The 21,482-nt window shown below is 41.0% G+C and overlaps 2 protein-coding genes across 2 annotated transcripts in view; both read left to right on the top strand.

Moving 5' to 3' along the window:
• rin2a (Ras and Rab interactor 2a) overlaps positions 1-15,654 on the top strand; it is a 38,999-nt gene extending 23,345 nt beyond the window's left edge. Inside the window, exons 8-12 of the mRNA XM_063874998.1 lie at positions 1,409-2,980; positions 11,178-11,486; positions 12,299-12,430; positions 12,525-12,688; positions 13,362-15,654. Coding sequence (XP_063731068.1) covers positions 1,409-2,980; positions 11,178-11,486; positions 12,299-12,430; positions 12,525-12,688; positions 13,362-13,817 — 2,633 coding nt within the window. The 3' untranslated portion in view covers positions 13,818-15,654. The remainder of the gene's footprint in view (positions 1-1,408; positions 2,981-11,177; positions 11,487-12,298; positions 12,431-12,524; positions 12,689-13,361) is intronic.
• An 879-nt stretch (positions 15,655-16,533) lies between these two features.
• Positions 16,534-21,238, top strand: ppp1r35 (protein phosphatase 1, regulatory subunit 35). The gene is made up of 7 exons (XM_063875200.1): positions 16,534-16,736; positions 18,244-18,463; positions 18,572-18,627; positions 18,817-18,902; positions 20,266-20,387; positions 20,463-20,553; positions 20,799-21,238. The coding sequence occupies exons 2-7, from the start codon at positions 18,245-18,247 to the stop codon at positions 21,077-21,079; spliced, it is 855 nt and encodes a 284-aa protein (XP_063731270.1). The 5' UTR covers positions 16,534-16,736; position 18,244; the 3' UTR covers positions 21,080-21,238.
• The last annotated feature ends 244 nt before the right edge of the window (positions 21,239-21,482 follow it).

The following is a 21,482-nucleotide window of genomic DNA, read 5'->3' as shown; positions in this document are numbered from 1 at the left end:
TCGAGTTTCAGCTTGTGTGAACACTCTCACTTCAACACGATCAGAGCTGTTCAGAGAAGTTTTCCTGAGGTGAAACCAACAGCGCCTCTGTGTGCCACCACAGTGAGTATTGTTGCTCTGCTGTCTGCTCTCGCTGTGTAGAGGAGCTGCTCTGAGTCTGGTACTAGTTTTCCTCAAGCGGTATTGTTCCCCTCTGGTTGTGTCTGTGTTGTTTTGCTCTGTCTGGTACGGTTGCAAAAATGGTTGTGTTACAGTAGAGTAGTCTAGTTTACTCTTTCTCCCAGACAGGCTGAGCCTCATTCTGCAAAAGTAAACAGCAGTGATTTCGCACAGAGCAACATTTAAGAGTTTTTTTGTGGTTTTAAATTGCAGGGCTTTTATTGAGTCATTGGGAGTGGATGCGTGGGCAAATTATAGTTGGCAAGTTAAGTTTATTTGGCTGCCGCTCGCTGTAGTATAATGTCACACGTATAAGAATGTTAAAATGTGTTATCAGCCGATGTATCGTTGTACAATTGGGAATTTTTTGAAACAATATTCTACACATTTGGATCATGATTCTTTAACCTTTTCCAATGTTTATGCTCTGTCCTTGACAAACCACAACATACATTTAGCTAAATTTGATTTGAGTCTATGCAATTGTCAGGTTACAAATAAAATCAAAACATTGATTGTTGATATGGGTATAATAGCCAATAATGTACTTTGACTGTGTTAGACTACAGAAAAAAACACACTCATTTTGTTTCTTAAGGCTAACCAAACCAAAAAAAAGATGCCTAATCAGCAGAATGTACTACACAGTCCAGAAAATGTTTTTTTACTGATGAATGTGCGTTTATATCTCCAATTTGTTTGCCGTCAATAGTGAGGGGAATTCATGCTTTTAAAAATCATCCATGTTCTTCTGAAAATAACTGGAATAGCTGTCTCTAGACAAGGAGGTGTAATGTTTTCACTTGTAAGTCAGCATCGATTGGGGCTTGAAGAGTTTAAACATTTTAACATTCTGGGAAGTTACAAAAAAGGTGTGTCGATAAGACTTTGCAGTACATTTGGTACTTGCAATCACATTTCATTACCTTTGTGTTCCTATGGAGAGATCTGTGCCAGGCCCACTAGGGTTTTTATTGTCGCCGAGCGCTACGATCAAAGTGCAAATGGTTTAATCTTTGACCATGTTTAACGCTGACTATCAAAGCTCAATCATTCACATGCCAGTGGTATCTACAGCGCCAAAAGCTAGCAGGGGGTGTTAACCATAGAAGCAGGACTTCACTAGCTGTTTTCACTACAAGGCTCTTCGCCCCATCTCTAAAAGCAAATGGCGCATCATGTGAATGCATCTTTACACGTTGAACTCTACCCTGTCCAAACAATTTGTTTTTCTCACTCTTTCTCATAGGCTTCTGGGATTCTCCTTTGTGCCACAGGAGTAAGGACTCAGTCTTATTGTCAGCTGCCCCCTCTTCCCAGACACCGGTCTCCTTGGTGACCACCCCAGGGCGCCCTCGACTTCTAACTCGCACCCCTTCAGAGCTCGATTGTTGCCAGTCCAACGGAGCACTTTGCTTTATCAACCCCCTCTTCATCAAGGTTCACCAACCAGATGATAACGACAGCACCACTTCACGTCCCTCTGGTACAGCAAAGGAAAGCCAGAGGGAGGCACCCGTTAGCGACAGCTTAGAAACCAACAACAACGACACTCAGCTTCATCCTCAGGGTTCTGATCAGGCAGGTCAAAGCAACCCTCAGAGTCTTGACAGAAACCCGAAGCTACAGGACGATAACAGCCCAACCAGAGGCAGCATTCAGAAACCAAGTGAGTCACGTTCCCCACCTCCTCGGCCACCCCCACCTCAAATTGTGTCGCAAAGATCAGCCCCTCCAATCCAACAACGCAGTATGCCAGAAAAGATCGCTTGGATCAACTTCTCAAAGGGGAAGGGGGAAGAGAGGGGCAGCAGCCTCCTTTCCCGTTTGGGTTCTTCCCTCAGCATCAGCCCCTCATCCTCCCCTCCCAAGAGACTCAGCATCAGCTCCCCCATTTCCATCCCCCGGCCCTCCCTGCCCATGACTCTGCAGTCTCTCTCCTGCTCACCACGTCAGGCTAAGGCCTCACCGTCATCAAGCCAGGAGGATGCCCAATGCCACTTGGCGCTGGAGGACCAGACCATTGAGAAGGCCGTCATCAGGGCCAGACTCTCTCAGCGTAATGCTAGCAGAAACCCAACCCAGGACTCCAGGAGTCCTCCAGACCCTTCAACAACAAGCAAGCAGGTACATGTGACAGGAGCAGAAGGAGAAGAAGCAGGGGAGGAATGCAGCGGGGGCGGGCAGCGTCTGAGTGACATGAGCCTTTCCACGGATTCCTCAGACTCTCTGGACTTCTCTCAGTCTTCAGTCTTTTTCCTTCCTCCTCTGCATGATCCCAGTCCCCCCACCATGGCTGACTTTGACACCCACCTCCCTCTATCCCTCCCACCATCCCACCTGCCTTACTGCAGCATGGAGGAGGACGACGATGACGAGGACGATGAGGATGAAGAGGAGCACGACTATGGTGTCAGTCTTGAGAGCGACCAAGACCAAGACCAGGACTTAACGATGGTGCCACCAGGCCACCGCACGAAGCGCCGCCCCAGCGCCAGTGCTTTAGTCCTGCAGAAGGCGCTGCGAGGGCACCTCCGCAAGATGAGTGGTGTTTTCAACTCGCTGCTGACGCCGGAGAAGAGGGCGATCCGCAGGGTGTTGGAACTATCAAGGGACAAAAGCTCATACTTCGGCTGCCTGGTGCAGGACTACCTGAGTTACATGAGTGAGGGTGCGGGCGCCCAAGCTTGGCAGGGCTACGCCTCCGGACTGGAGCTGCTGCAGACTCTCCGTCAGTTCATCACTCAGATGAAGAGCTACCTGAGACAGAGCTCTGAGTTGGAGCCACCAATCGAGAGCCTCATTCCCGAAGAGCAGATCGGTGGGTCCCAAATAATTCCTCTCTCCATGATCTTTTTGTTGTTGTTTTGTCTGTTTTTATATTCATAGGAAGTGTGAATGATTGATGTTTTTGTGGAAAATATTAACACAATCACTATGAAGGCATGCTGACACAGCAGTTTCACTTCACTATTTTAGCGGTGACTACATCGGAAACTTTTCCTCGCGTGTTTGCAGTTGGATGTGTTCCAGTGTTTTTGTTCATGCAAAAGCTTTTTTTTTATATATCCATCCTTTATTGCATCCAACAATACCATGGCAATAACATGAAAGGGGGACCAGACACAACCACATAGAAACATACCAGCACACACACACCTGCCGGAAGAGCGGTCTGAATCATCGAGGCCAAGTCTCAGTGGCTGCCCGGAGCAGCATGTAAACAGAGAGCACAAAGAGGGTTTTATCTCAAGACCAATGGGGGTGTTTCTACTCGCCCCGCTCAAATAGTTTAGCACAGGGCTATAATTATGTTATTGTTAAATCTTTACTGAGCTTTTTTGTTGCTTTGTGAGACTACTATGTACTTTGTTATGCATTTATAAGCAGTTAACTACGTACGTATTAACAGTGTACTGGAGTATGCAGTACAGCGATGCCTGGAAGCTACAAGGGTCTAAGGCAAGAAAATTGCATTATTAAGGTTATAGATCCTTTTTTCTGAACTTAAATGTAAACCACCATGACCAATGGTGTGTAAGTGTGCGTGAATGTTTCACTGGGCAGGTCACACTTTGTATTGCAGCCTCTGCCTCTGTATGAATGTGTGTAGATGGGTGAAAGCTTACTTTTGTATGGATACGTATTTTGAAAGGTCGCAAAGAATGGAAAAGCTGTATATTAACCCTGTGTTTTGACCATTTACTATTTACTCACAAGTTTACAACTTCATCCAAGTGACGTCAAATGTTAGGTTGCATCATTTGCTAACTGAGTTAAAAAAGCTTTAATATTTTCAGACAAAACATCTATTGGTGCACAGGAAACAATAATGTGTTTTATTGCATCAGAGTTTTTGGGACGTTTTGTTAGCCACTTGTTTCAATGTTTGGGCAAAAGAGTGATTGGGTAACCAGGTGTTTACCGGTGACACAATACCAGATATTTATTTAACAAAACCAGTGAAATTCCACAATTCTGAATACCAAATTCGATTACCACAGCTAAAAAAAACAACAACAATAAACCTAGGTCCCCCTAAACAGCATTTTGAAGGTACAGATTACATTCGTACGGAAAAGGATTACGGCCCATTATGAATCTATTGAGTTCTGAGATTAAAAAATCTGACTTTTTTTATCGTAATTTTGACTAACTGAAAAAAAGATTTCACTTTCAGTCAAATATAAAAATAAATTAAACAGCTCTCCTAAACACTGTAGAGTTCAGTCACTTTAAGAACATTTGGGAAATGACTTGATTGAATTAACAGATAATAACACAAGTTGAAAATTCTTAACAGATTAAAGCTTTCATTTTTTAAAGATCAATATTAGTAGTAAAAGTTCTAAAGCAAAAGGGAAAACATATTCATGTGTGTATGTCGCGTGCCATGGGCTGCCTGTTTCCCAAAAGGCCTGTTTTCCTCAAAAATGACTCAATGGGAACTGTTGTGGTTTCAGTTCTGGGAATTATTGTGTAACATTTTGTTGTGGCAGCTTCAGGGAGAGTTTTCTGATGAACTCAAAGACTAGCCGGTCCAGATGTGTTTGGGTCCAAGCTCTGTCTCAATGCAACTAAACATCTTTTAAATTTGCTCTCTCTGTGTGTCCCATACGTAGTCCTTCGACACTCTTTCTGTTTTTTTTCCTTCCCTTTCTCTCCTTCTCCATTCTCCCACTCGCCATGCGGCAAAGTAATCTGGCAGTATTTTAGCTTTGACAGTTTGTGCTGTCCTGCAGTATTTTGTGAAAATCAGGGATGGGTGATGTAGGTATTTCCACACTCAGTATCGTCTCTTATAATTAACTTCCTTATATACTAGTAAAAGCAATCCATCATTTATCAGTGACGCAAACACAAAGAGAAGAAGAAATGTGCAGAATGTAACAGAGTAATTCACAGTTTAGGCATGATGTTGTTTTCCACGTTTTGTGCTCACTCAGCAACCCAAACATGTGTGTGCTTAAGTTCAGGATGTTTAAGGGGGGCAGGGGGGGCAGAATAGAGTTCCTTGTTTTCCATTCATCCAGCACTGCTAGACTCTCCACTGCCAGATAGCCTAAGACAGCTTCATGTCATGAAGCTCTGTTTGTGGAGCTTCACAAAGTTTCCGTGAAAGCATCAACAGCTGGATAATCCGTCAAGGAATTTTACAAATCCAGACTTTCTTTGCAAAAGCTGGCTTAACAATCCAGAACCCCAATCAAAAATAATGGATGGTGATCATGACCGACATTCCGTTTTATTCATTGGGCTCTTTGCTATAAAAAAGATGGGGCATTTGAGTCTTTGGCGCACCAAATGGACCGATCGTCCATCGTCAACAGGTCGTTATCATAAAAGGCTCAGAAGAATTTTTTGCAAAAAGCCACAGGGAAACTGGCAGAAGATCTTGCTAATCCGGAAAATATTTAAATAGTTTTTTCTCTAAACATTCAACCAATACATCAAATGGCATTTCCGACGGATATTCTCATTATTTTCTCAGATGCCAGAATATGAAACTAGTTCAGCTTTACATTAGTAATGCCCCCAAACAAAGTTGTGACATTACACAAACTATATAACTTACATAACGTTTTTGTAGGTTTAGGGTAATATGTTTTTAGTATTCCCAGGCCATTTCCACATGCAGACTATAAAACAAGCCTTGGTATTTATCACCGATACAATTCAAACCATATCATTTATTGGCTAGAAACTAAGGTGATTTTAACGTAGCCTTCCTATAAAATATATATAACATACATTTAAGGATTATAAAGTTTCTCCCAGCATTCCACTCTTGCTATATTTTAACAGTTTATATTTTCCAGTGATACATAACAGCTCTTCCTCTTGACTGGAATAGGCCATTGGTCCATTCCATGAGATAGAAGGCCAGAACCTAATGAAGCACCAAACTCCCTCTTTAATGGGTAAACACAGTGAGCCTGAGAAAGAAAAACCTGTGTATTCAAATGATTGATCTGATTAGGGCTTTACGTTTGCAAACAAAGAGCTTCCTTCCACATCCCAGAAGTTTATTCCTCTTCTTGTTTGTGGGTTTTTCAGAGGTGGCTGGCACCCAAACGTTACTACTTACCTGGAAATAAAATAAAACTCCATTCTCCAAAATCCCCTGTTACAACTACCACAGAGTTAGAAGGAACAGAGAGGGGACGGTGAGAAGTGTTCCTCCTGCCTGCACAAACGACGTTCATACTCTGCAATCCAAGACTCTTTGTTTTAAATCCTAGTTTTTCTAAAACATAGATCCATGTGTGTCTTGGAGCTGCAGCTTTTCAACACTAGGTGCGTTTTTTCGATACTTGCTCTTGATTTGCGCCTCCCTCCGCCATATTTGCGAGACCCCCGGTGTCCCTCTATTCAATGCGACGTTGCTACCAGGTAGTTATTTTGAACTATAGAACTTTATGTCGAGCCAGAAAATCAAAAAGCAACGTTACTACGCTATAATCGATTATGTTCTGTCACTGCATCGATGCAGAATCGTCCACGTCGCGATGAATCTTAATCTTAATTTCCACACCCATACCTTGAGGAGCTACAGGAAGTTCTTGTTTTCCATGTTGGTTTCCTGTAGCAGAACCACCAAGTCACCTCGCTCTTTTCTATGATCTTGGAGGTAGTAAGGCCTTGAACGTTGAGCTACAATATCAGAATCCCTCCAGGAGATGTTGAAAGACTCAAGCATTGTTTGCTACTTTACTTTATCAACGCAAGGACATAAACAGGTGCAAAGGCTATTTTAGGATGCGTATTATCGAAGCAGGAAGTGAACAATCTGTGTCTCAGGAGACGTCCTTGGTTCAGTGACAGCTCAGACTGTCACACCTCTCCTTCTGATTACACCAGGCTACTTTTAGTCAGAGACAGTCCTATAGTCTACATGCCTTTCTATGAGGAATCGTATTTATTTTGGTTTTCTTTGTTTTTTTTTCTTTTAATGAAAATGGTCAATTTCTTTGTTTTAAATTGATTTATTTATTTATTCTAATACTTTTTTTTAATTGACTTTGTTCATTAACAGATGCTCTTCACTCAGAATGCAACCTATCTGCAATACAACCTTTATAAAGCTTGGTTAAAACACAAAAGAGAAAACAAACAAAACAAAAATAATACAAATAATGGAAGTAAAAAACACAAATATATTTAAAGATAAATTAAAGCTAATTACATCAGAATTATATTAATTGAGGATTTTATGTGCTTTGACTTTTCTCCCTCACAATGGAAATAAAAATACTTCTTCAATAATTGGGAAAATCGACATTGAATGACAAAAAATAACGGAATTCCCTGGCCATAACTTCAAGAGCGACCAACAAAAATACTCGGCCTTTTGAGGACAACTGCTGTTAGTGTTTAAATTTGCTTGTAGAAATGTCTAGGACAGTAGGTTTATTTAAAGGCTAAAATTGCACCAGATAAAGTTTTACGAGAGGATGTTTATATCAAGCGGGAAGAGGCCGTGTTGTTGCCAGAATTGTGTATTTGTGTCAGGTTGCCTGCTTTAGCTGACCTTGACTGATAAGTTGCCAAAAGCAGACGGACTGCTCTGAGTTTCCTGCCATCTGTCTGTTGATACAACACAAGAGACACTCTGACGTAGACTGGGGAAGTCGCAGCCCAATGTACACAGATTTGAATGAACTTTGAAGCCAGAGCAGGACACATGGGTCAACATTCCCTCCTGCAAGACAAGTGCGACTACAGTGAAGCTTCACACACACGCCTGAAAGATACACAACTCTGAGCAATTTCATTTGTATGTTTGTCAAACTGGACTTTATCGCCTTCAGAGTCACTTAGACAGCCTCACCTTTATGCCCAGAGAGAAGAAAGTTGGCCTTGTTTTATAATTACTGTAACTGCCTGTCGAGGGAACGTTGAGCTGGAGGAAAGTATTAGGACATAAAATAAACAGTACATATAAGGTGTGTACTGAGTGTTTCAGACCTCAGTGCACAGTAGTTTCTTCCATGGTTCAGGCCCTAAGGCAACAAATTATTATTATTTTTATATAAAATAGTCTGCTCCATCTTTAAAGTAACGTTTCCAGCCAACATTAACAGGCTCCAAGTTGTCAAAAGTAGATGTTTGCAGCTTTTCTCAGTTCTTTATTATAGTACATTTATTTTTTTTGTAATTTGAACGGAAACTGTTTAAACTCAAGGTTCAAGGGTATTTATTGTGATGTACACAATTATGGCAATGAAAATCTTAGGTCCTGAGCTCCTTCAACAATGTAACATAGGACATAGGACATAGGACAAAATAGGAAAAGAAAATTAAAAGAAAATAATCGCAAATAGTGCACTTGAAATTGAGTAGGATAAATTAGAATAACATAGTGCGGGTTATGTTGCTACACCAGTCCATAAAAAGTGCAGATGAAGTATATACACATGTCATAAAAATAAATAAACACAATAAGCTAAATTATGCAGGGAATGTTGAAAGTGACCAAGTAGATGCAGGATTCTGTGTACATGTAAATATAATAAAATATACAACAACGAAGCAGGGCACTATTGTCTGACAAACTTTAGTATCTCTCTTTTTATTCTTACCCCCCCCCCCCCCCCCCCCTGTTGTAGAATACATGTTTTTGTATAAAGAAATCTCACTTTATTCGGTAAACATAGTTTCATCCTCTCTCTCTGAAAGTGGAGTAATGTCACTTCTCACTTTGTAGTTTCAGTAACTCTTCAGGGATGAATTTACAGGATAGGAACATATTGATTCCAATTAAAAAGCTAATACTCCATCCAATACTAAGATTATCCATCAAAGCCAATAAAAAATGTTTTAATTAAAAAACATGCCGGTTCAACATGCTAGTTGCCTTACTCCCTGGACACTCTTATCAGTATGAGGTGGTAACATGAGGAAGTGAGACTACTCTGTCTGGTATCAGCAGGTACCGGTAAGTGGGTGAGCAAGGGAGGGGGAATTCATAAACTTGTAATGACTGACTTGTTACAGGCAGATGCTGGATGCCATCCTAGTTTAGTGGAAAGTAAAATCTGTGTCTGCAAAAGAAAGACTGCTGACATCACCAGGTTTTTGAGGAGAATCAGCACCCATGCACAGAGAGCATGCACACATGTTCCTTATTCAGCAGCTCTGCGGTCTGCAGCCATCCGCTCTGTTGATATCATGGTTTCTGCACAAGCTGAGCTCGTAAAAGTTGCTGTTGACACTGGCTGTGTGGATTCACACCCAAAACTGCAATCTGGAATATTCTGCTCCAGCAACAACTGTTTTGGACTGTGATTGTTTACATATGGGGAACAAGGAAGGTGTGGGTATCACACGTGACAATGCTAGTGACTTTTGCTGTCCTCTCGGAGCTGAAAAACCTGACTGATGTTTACCTCGACCTGGTGTTTGCTCTGATGCTACTGAATACTGAAAACATAAAGAAAGACATCTGAAGAACAGACAAACGGCTTACCATGCTCATCTTCAGAGGTGGTTCTACAAATAGGTGTTTCCCAGTCAGAGAAATCTTTGGACTCTTCTACAATGCGGTTTATCTGAGGGTTCACTAGCAAATATGTCAGGGAAAGGCCTGATAATCAGTGATGTATGCGATACAGGGGTCCAGAAGGTTGAGGGGTGTTATCAGGACACAGGTTCCCAACCTTTGTTGTGTTGAGCTGATCATTCTATAGGAACCCTCTCACTCATGTGTGATCCATTTCTTGTGTTAAACCCTTTGTAATCATATTTAACCCATCTGCTCCTTAGATGAAAATCACTTGTATAACTCACCCCTTATACAAACGCATTTAAACTCTACATTTCTGACTGGAAAAAAGAGTATTAAAACCCACTTCAGTGTCAACATCTTTTGTAATGAGCTTCTTTTTTTTTTACATTTGAGTTTGCTTGTGTTTCATAAGCTTTGATAGTTCTTGGGGCAGGACAGCAGGTGGGGGCAAGCCCCTCAAGTACCCCCAGTTTGGAACAATTGTTCGAGGCTGAGGGAAACACAGGGTGCCCGAGCTGAAAATGTGCCCCAAGACTCTACCTAGAATGAGACAGGGGAGGTAGGAAGAGAGGACGAATGGATGTAGGCATGAATCGTAGAAGGGAATTAGGAAGGTAGGGATGAAGGAATAAAGGGGTTGATATAGGGGGGGAATAATAAAGGGACAAAAATGGTTGTAGTGAGGTGGATTGAAGGGAGGTAGGGATAGATCGCCGAAGGGAAGTAGGAACGAAGGGATGGACGGAAGAAGGGATGAAGGGATACATGTAGAGAGGGAGAAATAGAGGGTCAAAGGGGTGAAGGGATGGAGTGGGTGTTGCAAGAGAGGGATACATTGTCTCAGGGTTGTAGGAAGGAAGTGACAAAGGTGTGTAGTGAGGTGGGATGAATGGAGTGAGGGAAGAAAAGATGATGTGGTGTAGGGACAGAGGGATAAAGGGGGTTATGGATGAAGTGGTGTGGATGAAGATGAGGAAGGAATGGACATAGATACATGTATGGTTGTGAAATCGTAGAGAAACAAGACTGGATGTGTTGACCAGGTATATATAGTTCAGCAGGTGGATAGAGGTGTGGTAAAGCTGTGCCTCTGCTCCAGAACCTAAGAAAACTAAGTAACCGCATTAGTTTTAGAATAGTAATGGTGTTTGATTAGGCGTAAGCTTAACACATGTCCTAGTAATGTTAAAATGATGTTACTAATAACAAGTTATGGAAGTAGGTCTACCAAACACAGGTGCTATACACAAACTTTATTTGTAAAGCACCTTTCATGCACAAAGCAGCTCAAAGTGCTTGACAGAACAAGAAGAAAGCTTAACAACAATATTAAAATGAATAGATTATATAGATATAATAAAAATCCCTTGAAGTGAAGCTGACAAGAAATTAAAATAGGTTAAAATTTTAAAAATTAAGAATATAATATGAAAAATAAAAGCAAAACTGAAAAAATTCAGTAAAACCTGGACTATGTTTCTAACAGCTCTCCCATTTCCTCCCCTCCCAGACCAAGTCCTGGAGAAGGCTATGCACAAGTGCATCCTGAAGACGCTGAAGCCGATGGTGAGCGTGGCCCTGCAGGAGTTCCAGGTCCGCAGCGGGGAGTGGCAGGAGCTGAAGGAGAACCTGTCATTAGCCAAGGCCCGGCTGCCACAGGAAATGGGCGTGGCTGACACACTGCCCCCGGACCCCGTGGCTATAGAGAAGATCAAGCACAAGTTTCACACCATGACCAAACTGTACTCCCCCGAGAAGAAGGTCAGCGTGCTGCTGAGGGTCTGCAAACTCATCTACACCATCATGGAGGACAACTCAGGTAGAGATCGCAACATCACAACAATAATACCACTATTATTGATGGGAATTCTTTAAAAGCAATCATTTATTTATTTTAATTCCACACATGGCAGGTATTTGAAAACAAAACAGTACACTTTACACAGATTGTATAGCACATGGTGGAAAGGAGCAGGGAAAACAAAATCTTATTTTACCTGCCCCTTCTTAAAAAAAATAACAACAAAAAATGTAATAATAATAACAACCATAAAAAAAAGCAATATTCTGTCAGTCACAGCTGATGATACAGAAACACACAAACCAGAATAATAATATATACATAATACTGGAAAACACAAACAGGCTGCCGGAAGCTGGAAATTCTGTCCTACAGTTCTCATGATTTATACAGAGTCTTAGGTTTGTTATGTAGGAAAAACCTAAGACCAGAAGAAAAGCAAGATATTTAGTATCCAAATGATGTCCTCTGCTCAGAGATGTTATTGATACAGTAGGAAAACCTGCCTTTCATGAAGCATATTCAGGCAGCAGGCTATACACCAAAACTGAAACACATGAGCACATACTACAGTTTAAAAAGCAGGAATCAAATCTGAGCTGACAGGACATGCTCCGTAGGCAGTAGGCGCATAGATTCACACTTAAAGTATGATCCTCCAGAACAGAACAGCTTACAGAGGAGAGAGAACATCTGATCCTTTACAACAAACACTATGTGATCTTTTTATTTGTATTTCTAACATTGTAATCCTGCTAATAATCCCCAATGTTTTGAAATGTTACAGTTATCTTATCAAATTAAACCTGAAGGATCTCTGTGCCCCTCAGGTCGTCTGTACGGTGCTGATGACTTCCTGCCCATGCTGACCTACGTGTTGGCCCAGTGCGACATGCCCCAGCTGAACAACGAGATACTCTACATGATGGAGCTACTGGACCCCTCTCTGCTTCATGGAGAAGGTGGGTTTTTTAGGAGAGCCTCCGCCATGAGAAAAAAATCATTTATTTGTATCTTTATAAATGAATCGTTAACCCTCTTCCTCTGCATGTCCAGGTGGCTACTACCTGACCAGCGCGTATGGAGCCATGTCGCTGATTCAGAACTTCCAGGAGGAGCAGGCGGCCAGAGTGCTGAGCTCTGAAACCAGGAACACGCTCCACCAGTGGCACCGCCGACGCACCACGCAGCGCTCCGCTCCGTCCATCGATGACTTCCAGGTAAGTCATACTGGAGACTTCAGAATCAGAACCAGAATCAGAATACCTTTATTCGTCCCACAGAGGGGAAATTTGTATTTGTTACAGCAAAAAGAGCCAAAGACAGCTAAATATTACACCCAAGATACAACAATACAAAAAGTACTCTTCCTTTACATCCCTATATTGACAAAGCTCATTCTTATAAGGGCACTAGTAGTTTTTCTCCCCCACACTTCCCCACCTGTCTGAAATGCCTCCATTGGACTCACTGGATAGTGAAGTATCATAATGACTTCACTATGTAACACTTGCGCTTCTATTGGCTAGCCCTCCAACACATTGTACGTGATAGGCTAAGGGTCGGGACATCTCTAGCCAGTATGAGAATAATCTCTACTCTTCTACTCACTAAGCAACCATTAAAAGGCTCCATGATAGATAGACATATTTATAATAGATTTTTGTAGAGAATTTGTTCTTTACAAAGCTCAGATTTTCTCTCCATGTGATGAAACGTTTTCAGCTGTATGTTACAAAAACAATAAAGGAGGAAGTCCAATTTGTTAAACGTTGCTGTATCAAACTAAAGCATCAAATATTGTTTAATGGCTAAGATGTAGGTTTAGCCAGCCATGATTCAGTTTTTGAGTTCTGCTGTTTGTCTGATGGTTTGTCCCTGACTGTCCCTCAGAATTACCTGCGGGTGGCGCTGCAGGAACTGGACAGCGGCTGCACAGCCAAGACTCTCCAGGTCCGGCCGTATGCATCGGTGGAGGAGGTGTGTCGTCTGTGTGCCCAGAAGTTCAAAGTGTCCGACCCCGAGGAATATGGCTTGTTCCTGGTGATGGAGGGCAGCAGCCAGCAGCTGGCGCCGGACACCCACCCTCAGAAGATCAAGGCGGAGATCCACAGCCGCTCAGAGGCCACGCCTTTCCACTTCGTCTTCCGCCGGGTAGCCCAGTCTCCATCTCGCCTCGATCTTATACCCAACCTGAACGACCTCGCTGACCCCCTGGACAACCTGCATGTCCTCAGCAAAGACCAGTCTGCACCCTCCCCCGAGTCCACCCGCAGCTCAGGCCTTAGTCCGACTCTGAGCCTCAGCCTGCCCACCACCCCCCTCAACGGCAACTCTATTTCTGTATGACTGTAACAGGGGGCTGATGGACATGGGTTTTGTCCCCCAGTATTGACAGTATTTCCTGCTATCTTGAACAAACAAAGGGCAAACGATGCGTCTTTACAAAGCCTTACTTCTCCATTTGGATTTCACCTCAATTTTGGTCTGTCAGACAGACGAGGGGCAGGCGAAAGAGGAAAAGGAAAGGAGGGAAGGAAACGAGAGGAAATGAAGTGTAGACAGCTTCAATGGTTCTGTTTGGCTTCAGAGCAACAGTTACTGAACACTGCCCTCAAAGTCTAAATTGTTAAGGTAAGATTTAAAGATAAATGTTAAAGACGACATGAACACTGGCATGTGTTCAACAGCTCCTCATCTTCAGGGTCAGCTGTTCCTGTTGTGGGAAATCAGATCCCCAATATGGGGGGGGGGGCTAGTCTTTGATCAATAATTTTCAATGTGCAGTGATTGTTTGTTTAGTAAATTGGTTTTGATATGATTTATTTGTAACAGTTGCTGGTCAGCTGTGTTATCTTGTGTGTGTGTTTTGAAACCGTTCATTCTTCAGATCCTTTTAATTGTTTTGTTGACTTGGGCGACACCCAGTGGTGACTGGTGCACATTGCAAGAGTTTATTCAAATCATTGTTTACAGTATGGCCTCAAGCGGGAAAAATAAGCATCAAAATGAATCCGAGGAAACTGAACTGCACAACCTTAAGCCCCAACACACCAAGGCTACCGTTATTAGGAAAGAAAATCAGGTCCTTTGTCTTTTCTTAACCACCATTAACCAAAAAAAAAAAAACTTCATAGGGTAAAGCAAAGACGTGAAAAAGAATTCATCAGGACAGGTGAGAACAGTGCTAAAATAATCCGTGATAATGATGCAACAGAGGATGTTATTGACTGTGAGAAAAGAAGAGTTTTTCCTCTCAAAAGCACAGAACGTGATAGGTTGCTGTCCACTCTAGTCTCTAAGGTGTGGGTTTTAGGTTCAAATGCAACGTTTTGATCAAGATTCATGCAATGTATAATATTTAACATTTTTATATAATACCCTTAAGAATTAACATTTTTAAGTATTGTTCTTGCATGTAGTTTGTTTTAAAGTGTAATGTTAGAGACAGACAGGTCTTCAGTGTTTAACATTCATGTAAATATGTGCTGATTATCCTGGGGATATTAAAGATGCTTTATCACACCTGATATACTGCTTGCTTAAAGGGCATATTTCCATTCAAATCGACAAAATGTGAGCAACTGTGGCTGCCACATTACATTTTCAACAAGTCTCTGTACTACTGACAAATGTTAAAGGTTTTTATCCTGAGGAAAAACGGTCAGTATGGCTCTCGTAGATATTTGGACAGAGGTGAGTCTTACTGGGCTAGTCCCACTCTGTACTACAGTCTACATCAGTTTTGGGCTTAGTACTGTAGATAAAAAGAAATACTTGAAATGTTTTATGAACTAAAAGGTTCCAGTAGTTGCAAAATCGCATTGACATGCTGTTTATTTTCTGAGTGTAATGAACTGTAACACTCCATTCATCGAGGTAAATGTCTACAATGAGGAGAGGAATCTTGAAGCGTTGGGCATTTATCCTCTGTTTGTAATGCTTGTATATATGTCTTTGGGGAAAGTGTTCAACAGACTGCCATGTTATTGGTCATAAACAGTTTTCTTTGATAAAGTGAGTATTTATAGGTCTCTGTGCGGGGATTTTTCACAGAAGCCTTTCTCCATGTCTATGATATTCTCTATGGTGTCATTTGCATCAAGGTGGCATCTTTCTGTTTATTATTTGTCATTGAATGATATCGTAAATATTCTTTTGCACTTAATAAATGTTTGAAATGGAATTACATGTCTGATGCTGTATTTTTCAAACCTGTCCTTGCATGCCCTGCTTTACCAGCACATAACCACGAGATGGTGCCTTTCACAACATCGTCATGTTTTCACAATACCTGTTACAAAGCACTATTCATGGCCCTAGCATCGACTAATGTTTGGCGTTTTTGCCATATTCCAAAAAAAACTAATTAAAGGTAGTGCACCTGGATGGATTTTCCAAAATTGAGTTTTATAAGGGGGTGGGGCAAATTGTCGAAGCCACACCTTCAAAGACATGTATGACATGACATTTGGTAGGCATTTGTAGCATAATGAGACAAAGCGTAAGACAAAGCTCATCAGTGTCTTCTTTAGAGGTCATTTCAATGTCAAGACAATAAATTAAAGAAATAATTAATTTCAGTCTCTCACATTGGTCATGTTCAACTAACTTACACAATCATTCGTAATATTTCAACAGACAACAACAACACAGACCTGTGTTGATTTCTATAGAATATAGACACTTTTGGAATAGAGAAAAAGAGGACCCAGATAAACTTGAAAAGAATGCAATAAACTAAAATCGTAGTGATGATTATAGACATTATTTTCAGAGATCAGAAGTAAAATCACTTACTATCAATTATCAAGTTTGTCAGGGTAAAAAGTAACAGCTAAATGGGATTTGTTTTCAATGCTACATTATACACAATGATCAAGACAGTGTCCAATAAATATGCCCTTAAAGTACAGCAGCACATATTCAATAGACACTTTGACGTTGTTGAAAGTTAAGTTTATAGAGAGAAGAATTTTAGCACAGGGATGCAGGTAGTTACAGGTTTTTTAGTCCAGCAGGTGGTACTATTGCAACATTGTTCGTTGTCAACCGCCAATAAACCTCTAGGAAGAAGAGGAAGAAAAACAAGAGGGCGAAGAAGTAGACTGTCGCACCCGGGAAATTGGAAGATGTAGCGGATTATTCCCGTCCTGAAACCTTCGGATAGTGAATCTTTGACCGGCTAAATCGTCCCCAGAGAGAGACTGAATGTGGTTTGTACTTCAGTGGAGGATCTGGAAAACGTTTCTCATCGCACCTAACCAGGTAACACTAATAATGTGTATGAGAGTTAAAGGCTAACTAGCCGAGTCAAACCGTTCAATAGAAAACAAACAGAGACAGGCGTTATTGTATTCACCACAGGACTGTCAGGATGTAATCGTAACCAAGTTACCAGAACCAGTGTTACTCTGGACACTAGAAACAGCACGACACAACAAATACAGTCTGTCAGGTTAAAGCTAACACCTGCTAACAAGCTAACTGGCTTCACTTTTCCCATCGACCTGTTACCATGTCAACTAAGTATCAGTATACTGTTCTACACAGCTGTCCACTTCCCATAACAATGCTGCACTTATTCATTTATTCATTCTTCTGAGTACTTGGTGTATCCAGTTTTTTTTTTTACAATTGTTTAAATATCTTTCTGGTTGTTTTTCTTTCTTACTTTATTTCTTCTTTAACTGTGTTTATGTACCTACCAGGGCAAGTCCTCGTACTGTACATGTAAACCCGTAATAAAACCTGTTTCTGATCCTGATTCAGGACTGTACTTGCATACCACTTAGAGGAACTGGTCATTTACTTGAATATCTGCATTTATTGTCCTACTGATATTATTGGATAATATTGGACTATTGAGATGGAAAAAAGTCCAACAACAGATGTGTTACTTAAGTAAAAGTAGCATTGCTGCAGTGTGCAAATACTTCCAAATGAAAGCCATACATTTGACATACTGTAAGTAAAAGTTCAAAAGTATTAGCATCATAATTTACTTTAAGGACCAAAAGTACCTTTAATGTTCCACTTGGTAAAAGTGAGGTTAATTACTGGCTAGCTTAAACTATAATAATCTCTAACAATGATTTAGTTCATTTGTATGTTGTATTAAAAAACAAATGTTTAAACTACATCATTTGTAAAATAAATGCAGTGGAGTTAAAAGTACAAAATTTACTTACAAACTGTGAGTGAAGGTATAAAGTAGTATAATGTGAAAATAGTTAAGAAAGGAATAAGTACCTGCATTTTTTTAGTTGAGTAAATATACTTAGCTACATTTAATCAAGTGCTGTATACTCAACTGTCCTTATTCATAACAGCCCTATTGTGCTTCTATCAGTTTTCCCGCTCGTGTTTTTGTGAATGGAAATGGACTTCAAAGGCTAAAATCCCACACACATCAACTAATATATGATGAGATACTATTATTAGTTAAGCTGCCCAGCACTGAACAAAAATACATAATCTGACACACTAGAGACTCTGTAATAGAATATGTCATTTTATTTACACAGAATACATTAAAAAAAACAGCTTTAAAAAGACAACCTTTTTCTACTTCTGTTCGTTATACCATTTCTTGGAGTGTGTCTTGCAATCTGAGGATGTTTGTCATATTCTGTCTGTCACCAATTTTATGAAAAGTAGTTGAATTAATTATTTATGTTGTGAGGAGACCCTCGTGTGATTTAAGCGCACAAAAATGTTTTTTTAAAGGAGCATTTCACTAAAAAACAATGTTTTGCTTTATGTTTCCTGTCAGGATGAGTTCCTCCAACCTCCTCTCTACTCCTAACTCCCCACTCCCTCTCCCCCAACCCCTCCCCTACTCTTACCCTCTGACTCGCTGCCCTGAACTCGACCTGTCCGTCACACTCAGCCCCGCTCCAAAGACCAGCCACACACACTTGATGCACGGTCATCAATGTGACAAACCCCAGCCCAGGCCCAAAAAACAATCCAGAAGAAAGGGCAACACACAGGTGATTACATCGAAGTGTGTGTGTGCATGCGGCGTCAATGCGTGTGTGTTATTTCTTCATCCTGTAGTTCTAGTGTGTGTGTGTGTTGACAAAATGCTGTGTGTGCAGGTGTGTTTTGAAGACCAGAGCATAGACGTACCCCCTGCCACAACAGCCAATAAGAGGTAAGAAGAGAAGCAGAGGATGTCACCAGGGTAACCAGTGAACATTTAGGGGAAATAAAACAAATGATGGCACATTGTGGATTAATTGTTTAGAACGACAACATTCTCATCTTCGTGTAGTATCACATTGGATAAACAAATGCACCCTGGTGTGTGTGATGACCTCATCCTGTGTCTGCTCGTCTGCAGGTGTGTTTCGACAAACAGAGAAGAGACGCCCGCCCCACCTCAACAGCCAATCAGAGGTCAGAGGAGGAACAGAGGGTGTCCCCAAGGTAACCAGAGTCTTACAGTGAATTCTGTGGGGTCATTTCATCAAAGGATGCACAGCTCTAAATATCCAAAAAGAGCGCTTCCTGTTCAAAAGGTAGCATCTGAACATGCCGCAAAGACAACTGTTAAAGCCAGCTAGCATTCTGAGCCTGTGTGAGAAGAAATAACAGCCCAAATGGCAGGCAGTGTATCTATTCAAAATGATTAATGAAATGAAGATCTTGGCAGAGGTGTAAAATTCCATGTTTCGGACAGAAATTGAACACAGACCTCCTCACCAACATTTTAATCATCAGTACAGTTAAAAAGATTTGGTGTCCTCACAGGTTCAAAAATCGCACTGGAGACAGAGTTTGATGCACAGGGGTTTTTTGTTAGAATGAAGTCACTATGTCGTAGGGTTGCGACCAATAGGCATCAATTCAGACAATTAGTCGCCTAATTGTCGCGCTTTTATGATACATTAGGATTAGTAATTCATATTTATTCATCCGTCTATTTAAGAAGTTTGTAATTAAAGATATTTACATTTTAACAAAAGATTCAGAATGAAGTCATAATGTTGTAATTGTGAAGTTAGCTCGTTTGGTTTGCAGTTCATGTTAGCGCAGACATGCTAATTTGTGCAATTCAATGTCTCTGCCACACCCTTGCTGTAGTAAACTGGTTATAGGAAGCTGACCCAGTCTCACATTAATGAGTATCTGTCCTGCTACAGCTGAATTCACATCACCTAGTTATGAAGAAAAGTCAAGACGTTGAGCGGTCACAGTTATTTCTGCTTAAAGTTTTTTTGATTTGAGTTAGAATATAGTTTTGGAAAATGTGGTACTTCTGGTAACATGAGTTTGCAGGTAAAATATATTATTGCCACATATACAGTGGTATTTCATTGATATTATTGAGAATTCATGAGTGATTTAATTCAACAACTGGATATTATATTGCTTCTAATGTTCAATCATGTATGGCAAACAATAACAGAGGCAATTGTAACACCAACAGGATTAAGGCTTGTGTACATGTTTTTTTAAAACAAATATATACCCAATAAAAACACAGTTCAACAGTTTGAATCCTAATCCTATATAGAAGAATACAGCTGCATATTCTATATAATGTCAGTCTTTGAACCTCTTTGGTTAAACATGGAATACATTGTGTTTCCACCATGTAAATGACCTCCAAAGTGCAGAACTTCATCTGAGTTTTCTTTCATAATTCATTCTGTAAAATAATTCTTATCGTGAAGTCAGACTTTTGTCTCCGCTAGAGTTTACAAACTATATTTCTTGTCACCACCTGCTTCATTGGCCGCTGATAATTAAAAGGATCAATCAATAACTCTTCTTCTTCTTTTCGTAGGTGAAGCCCCCAGACAACGGGTGAAGCCTCCTTCCACGTTATCCAATCAGGATCCCGGTTACCTGGAGAGGCCGGGGCTCAACACCACTCTTGCTCTGAAGGCGGAGCTTCAGTCACTGAAGGTTCACATAGTTTGTCAGTTTGTCATTCATAAGTCATCACTTAGTTCCCATGGTAACCTGTTGGTTGTCCTGCAGGAAGCGGAGTTCAACTCTCAGAAGGCCGTTCAGGAGACTCTAGAGAGGTCAGAGAGGACTAAAAACCTGATCAACACCAGAGCTACTGAAGGTAACACACACACACACACACACACACACAAATACTAGGGGTGCCTCTCAAGTGAAGTCAGAATGTTGTCAACGTCAAGTCTACAAACACCTTTTTCCTCACAAACTAATTTTCAGAGTTTCAAGTAGATTTGACTTTTGAGTATTCCATTTTGGATGTAAAAAGTAGGCTATATGAAGAAGCTCTATATACATTTGGATTTCAAAACCTTGTTAAGTGTCTTCTGTCTCTTTCTGTGTCTGTAGAAGTGAATGTCTCTCGCTCTCAGCGTCTCTTCACCTCACTGGTCTGTGTGGATGTGAAGGAAGATCAGCTGATCAGCCAGGTGCTGCCACATAGGATGCTGCAGTCGCCCTGTACTGGCAACAAGGCCGCAGATGGGCCTTCCCTTCACCTCTTCATGACCTCTGACCACATCCGACAGAAGCCTGTCCAACTAGAGGAAGTGCCTGTCAACTACAAGTCCCGCCCCTCTACTTACCCTGCCGGCTCCACCTTTGACCTCTACAAAAGAGGGAGATGCTGAGGCTGTAGAGCTGTATTGTAGTAATTAACTGGAGGTACTGAGGCTCTTATTGGTCAGACTGTGTTTTATTTAATTGAATATTTATTATATTTTAAGTTATTGATTCCTGTAAAGAGCTACATTATGTTTTTTTTTAATAAAGTCTTTTCACGCACTCTGTGACATTGGAATTTCTGATGACATCACACCCGGTGCAGGTAATTCAATCATAATTCTGCATTTACTAAAACATTCAAAGGAGTGTGAACCAATTCTGAATTCTTTAGATGAATACAGTAACCATTGTTGTAGTGACAAACTTAAAACCACATTAACTGTGTGTACACATTCATTCACAGCTATTTAGCAAGGTTAGTGTGCTTTCCATTTAGCAATGCTTTTTTCAGGAAAAGCTAATTACATA

This window comes from Eleginops maclovinus, chromosome 22, assembly GCF_036324505.1.
Source record: "Eleginops maclovinus isolate JMC-PN-2008 ecotype Puerto Natales chromosome 22, JC_Emac_rtc_rv5, whole genome shotgun sequence".
NCBI lineage: Eukaryota > Metazoa > Chordata > Actinopteri > Perciformes > Eleginopidae > Eleginops > Eleginops maclovinus.
This window is presented reverse-complemented; position numbering and strand designations above follow the sequence as displayed.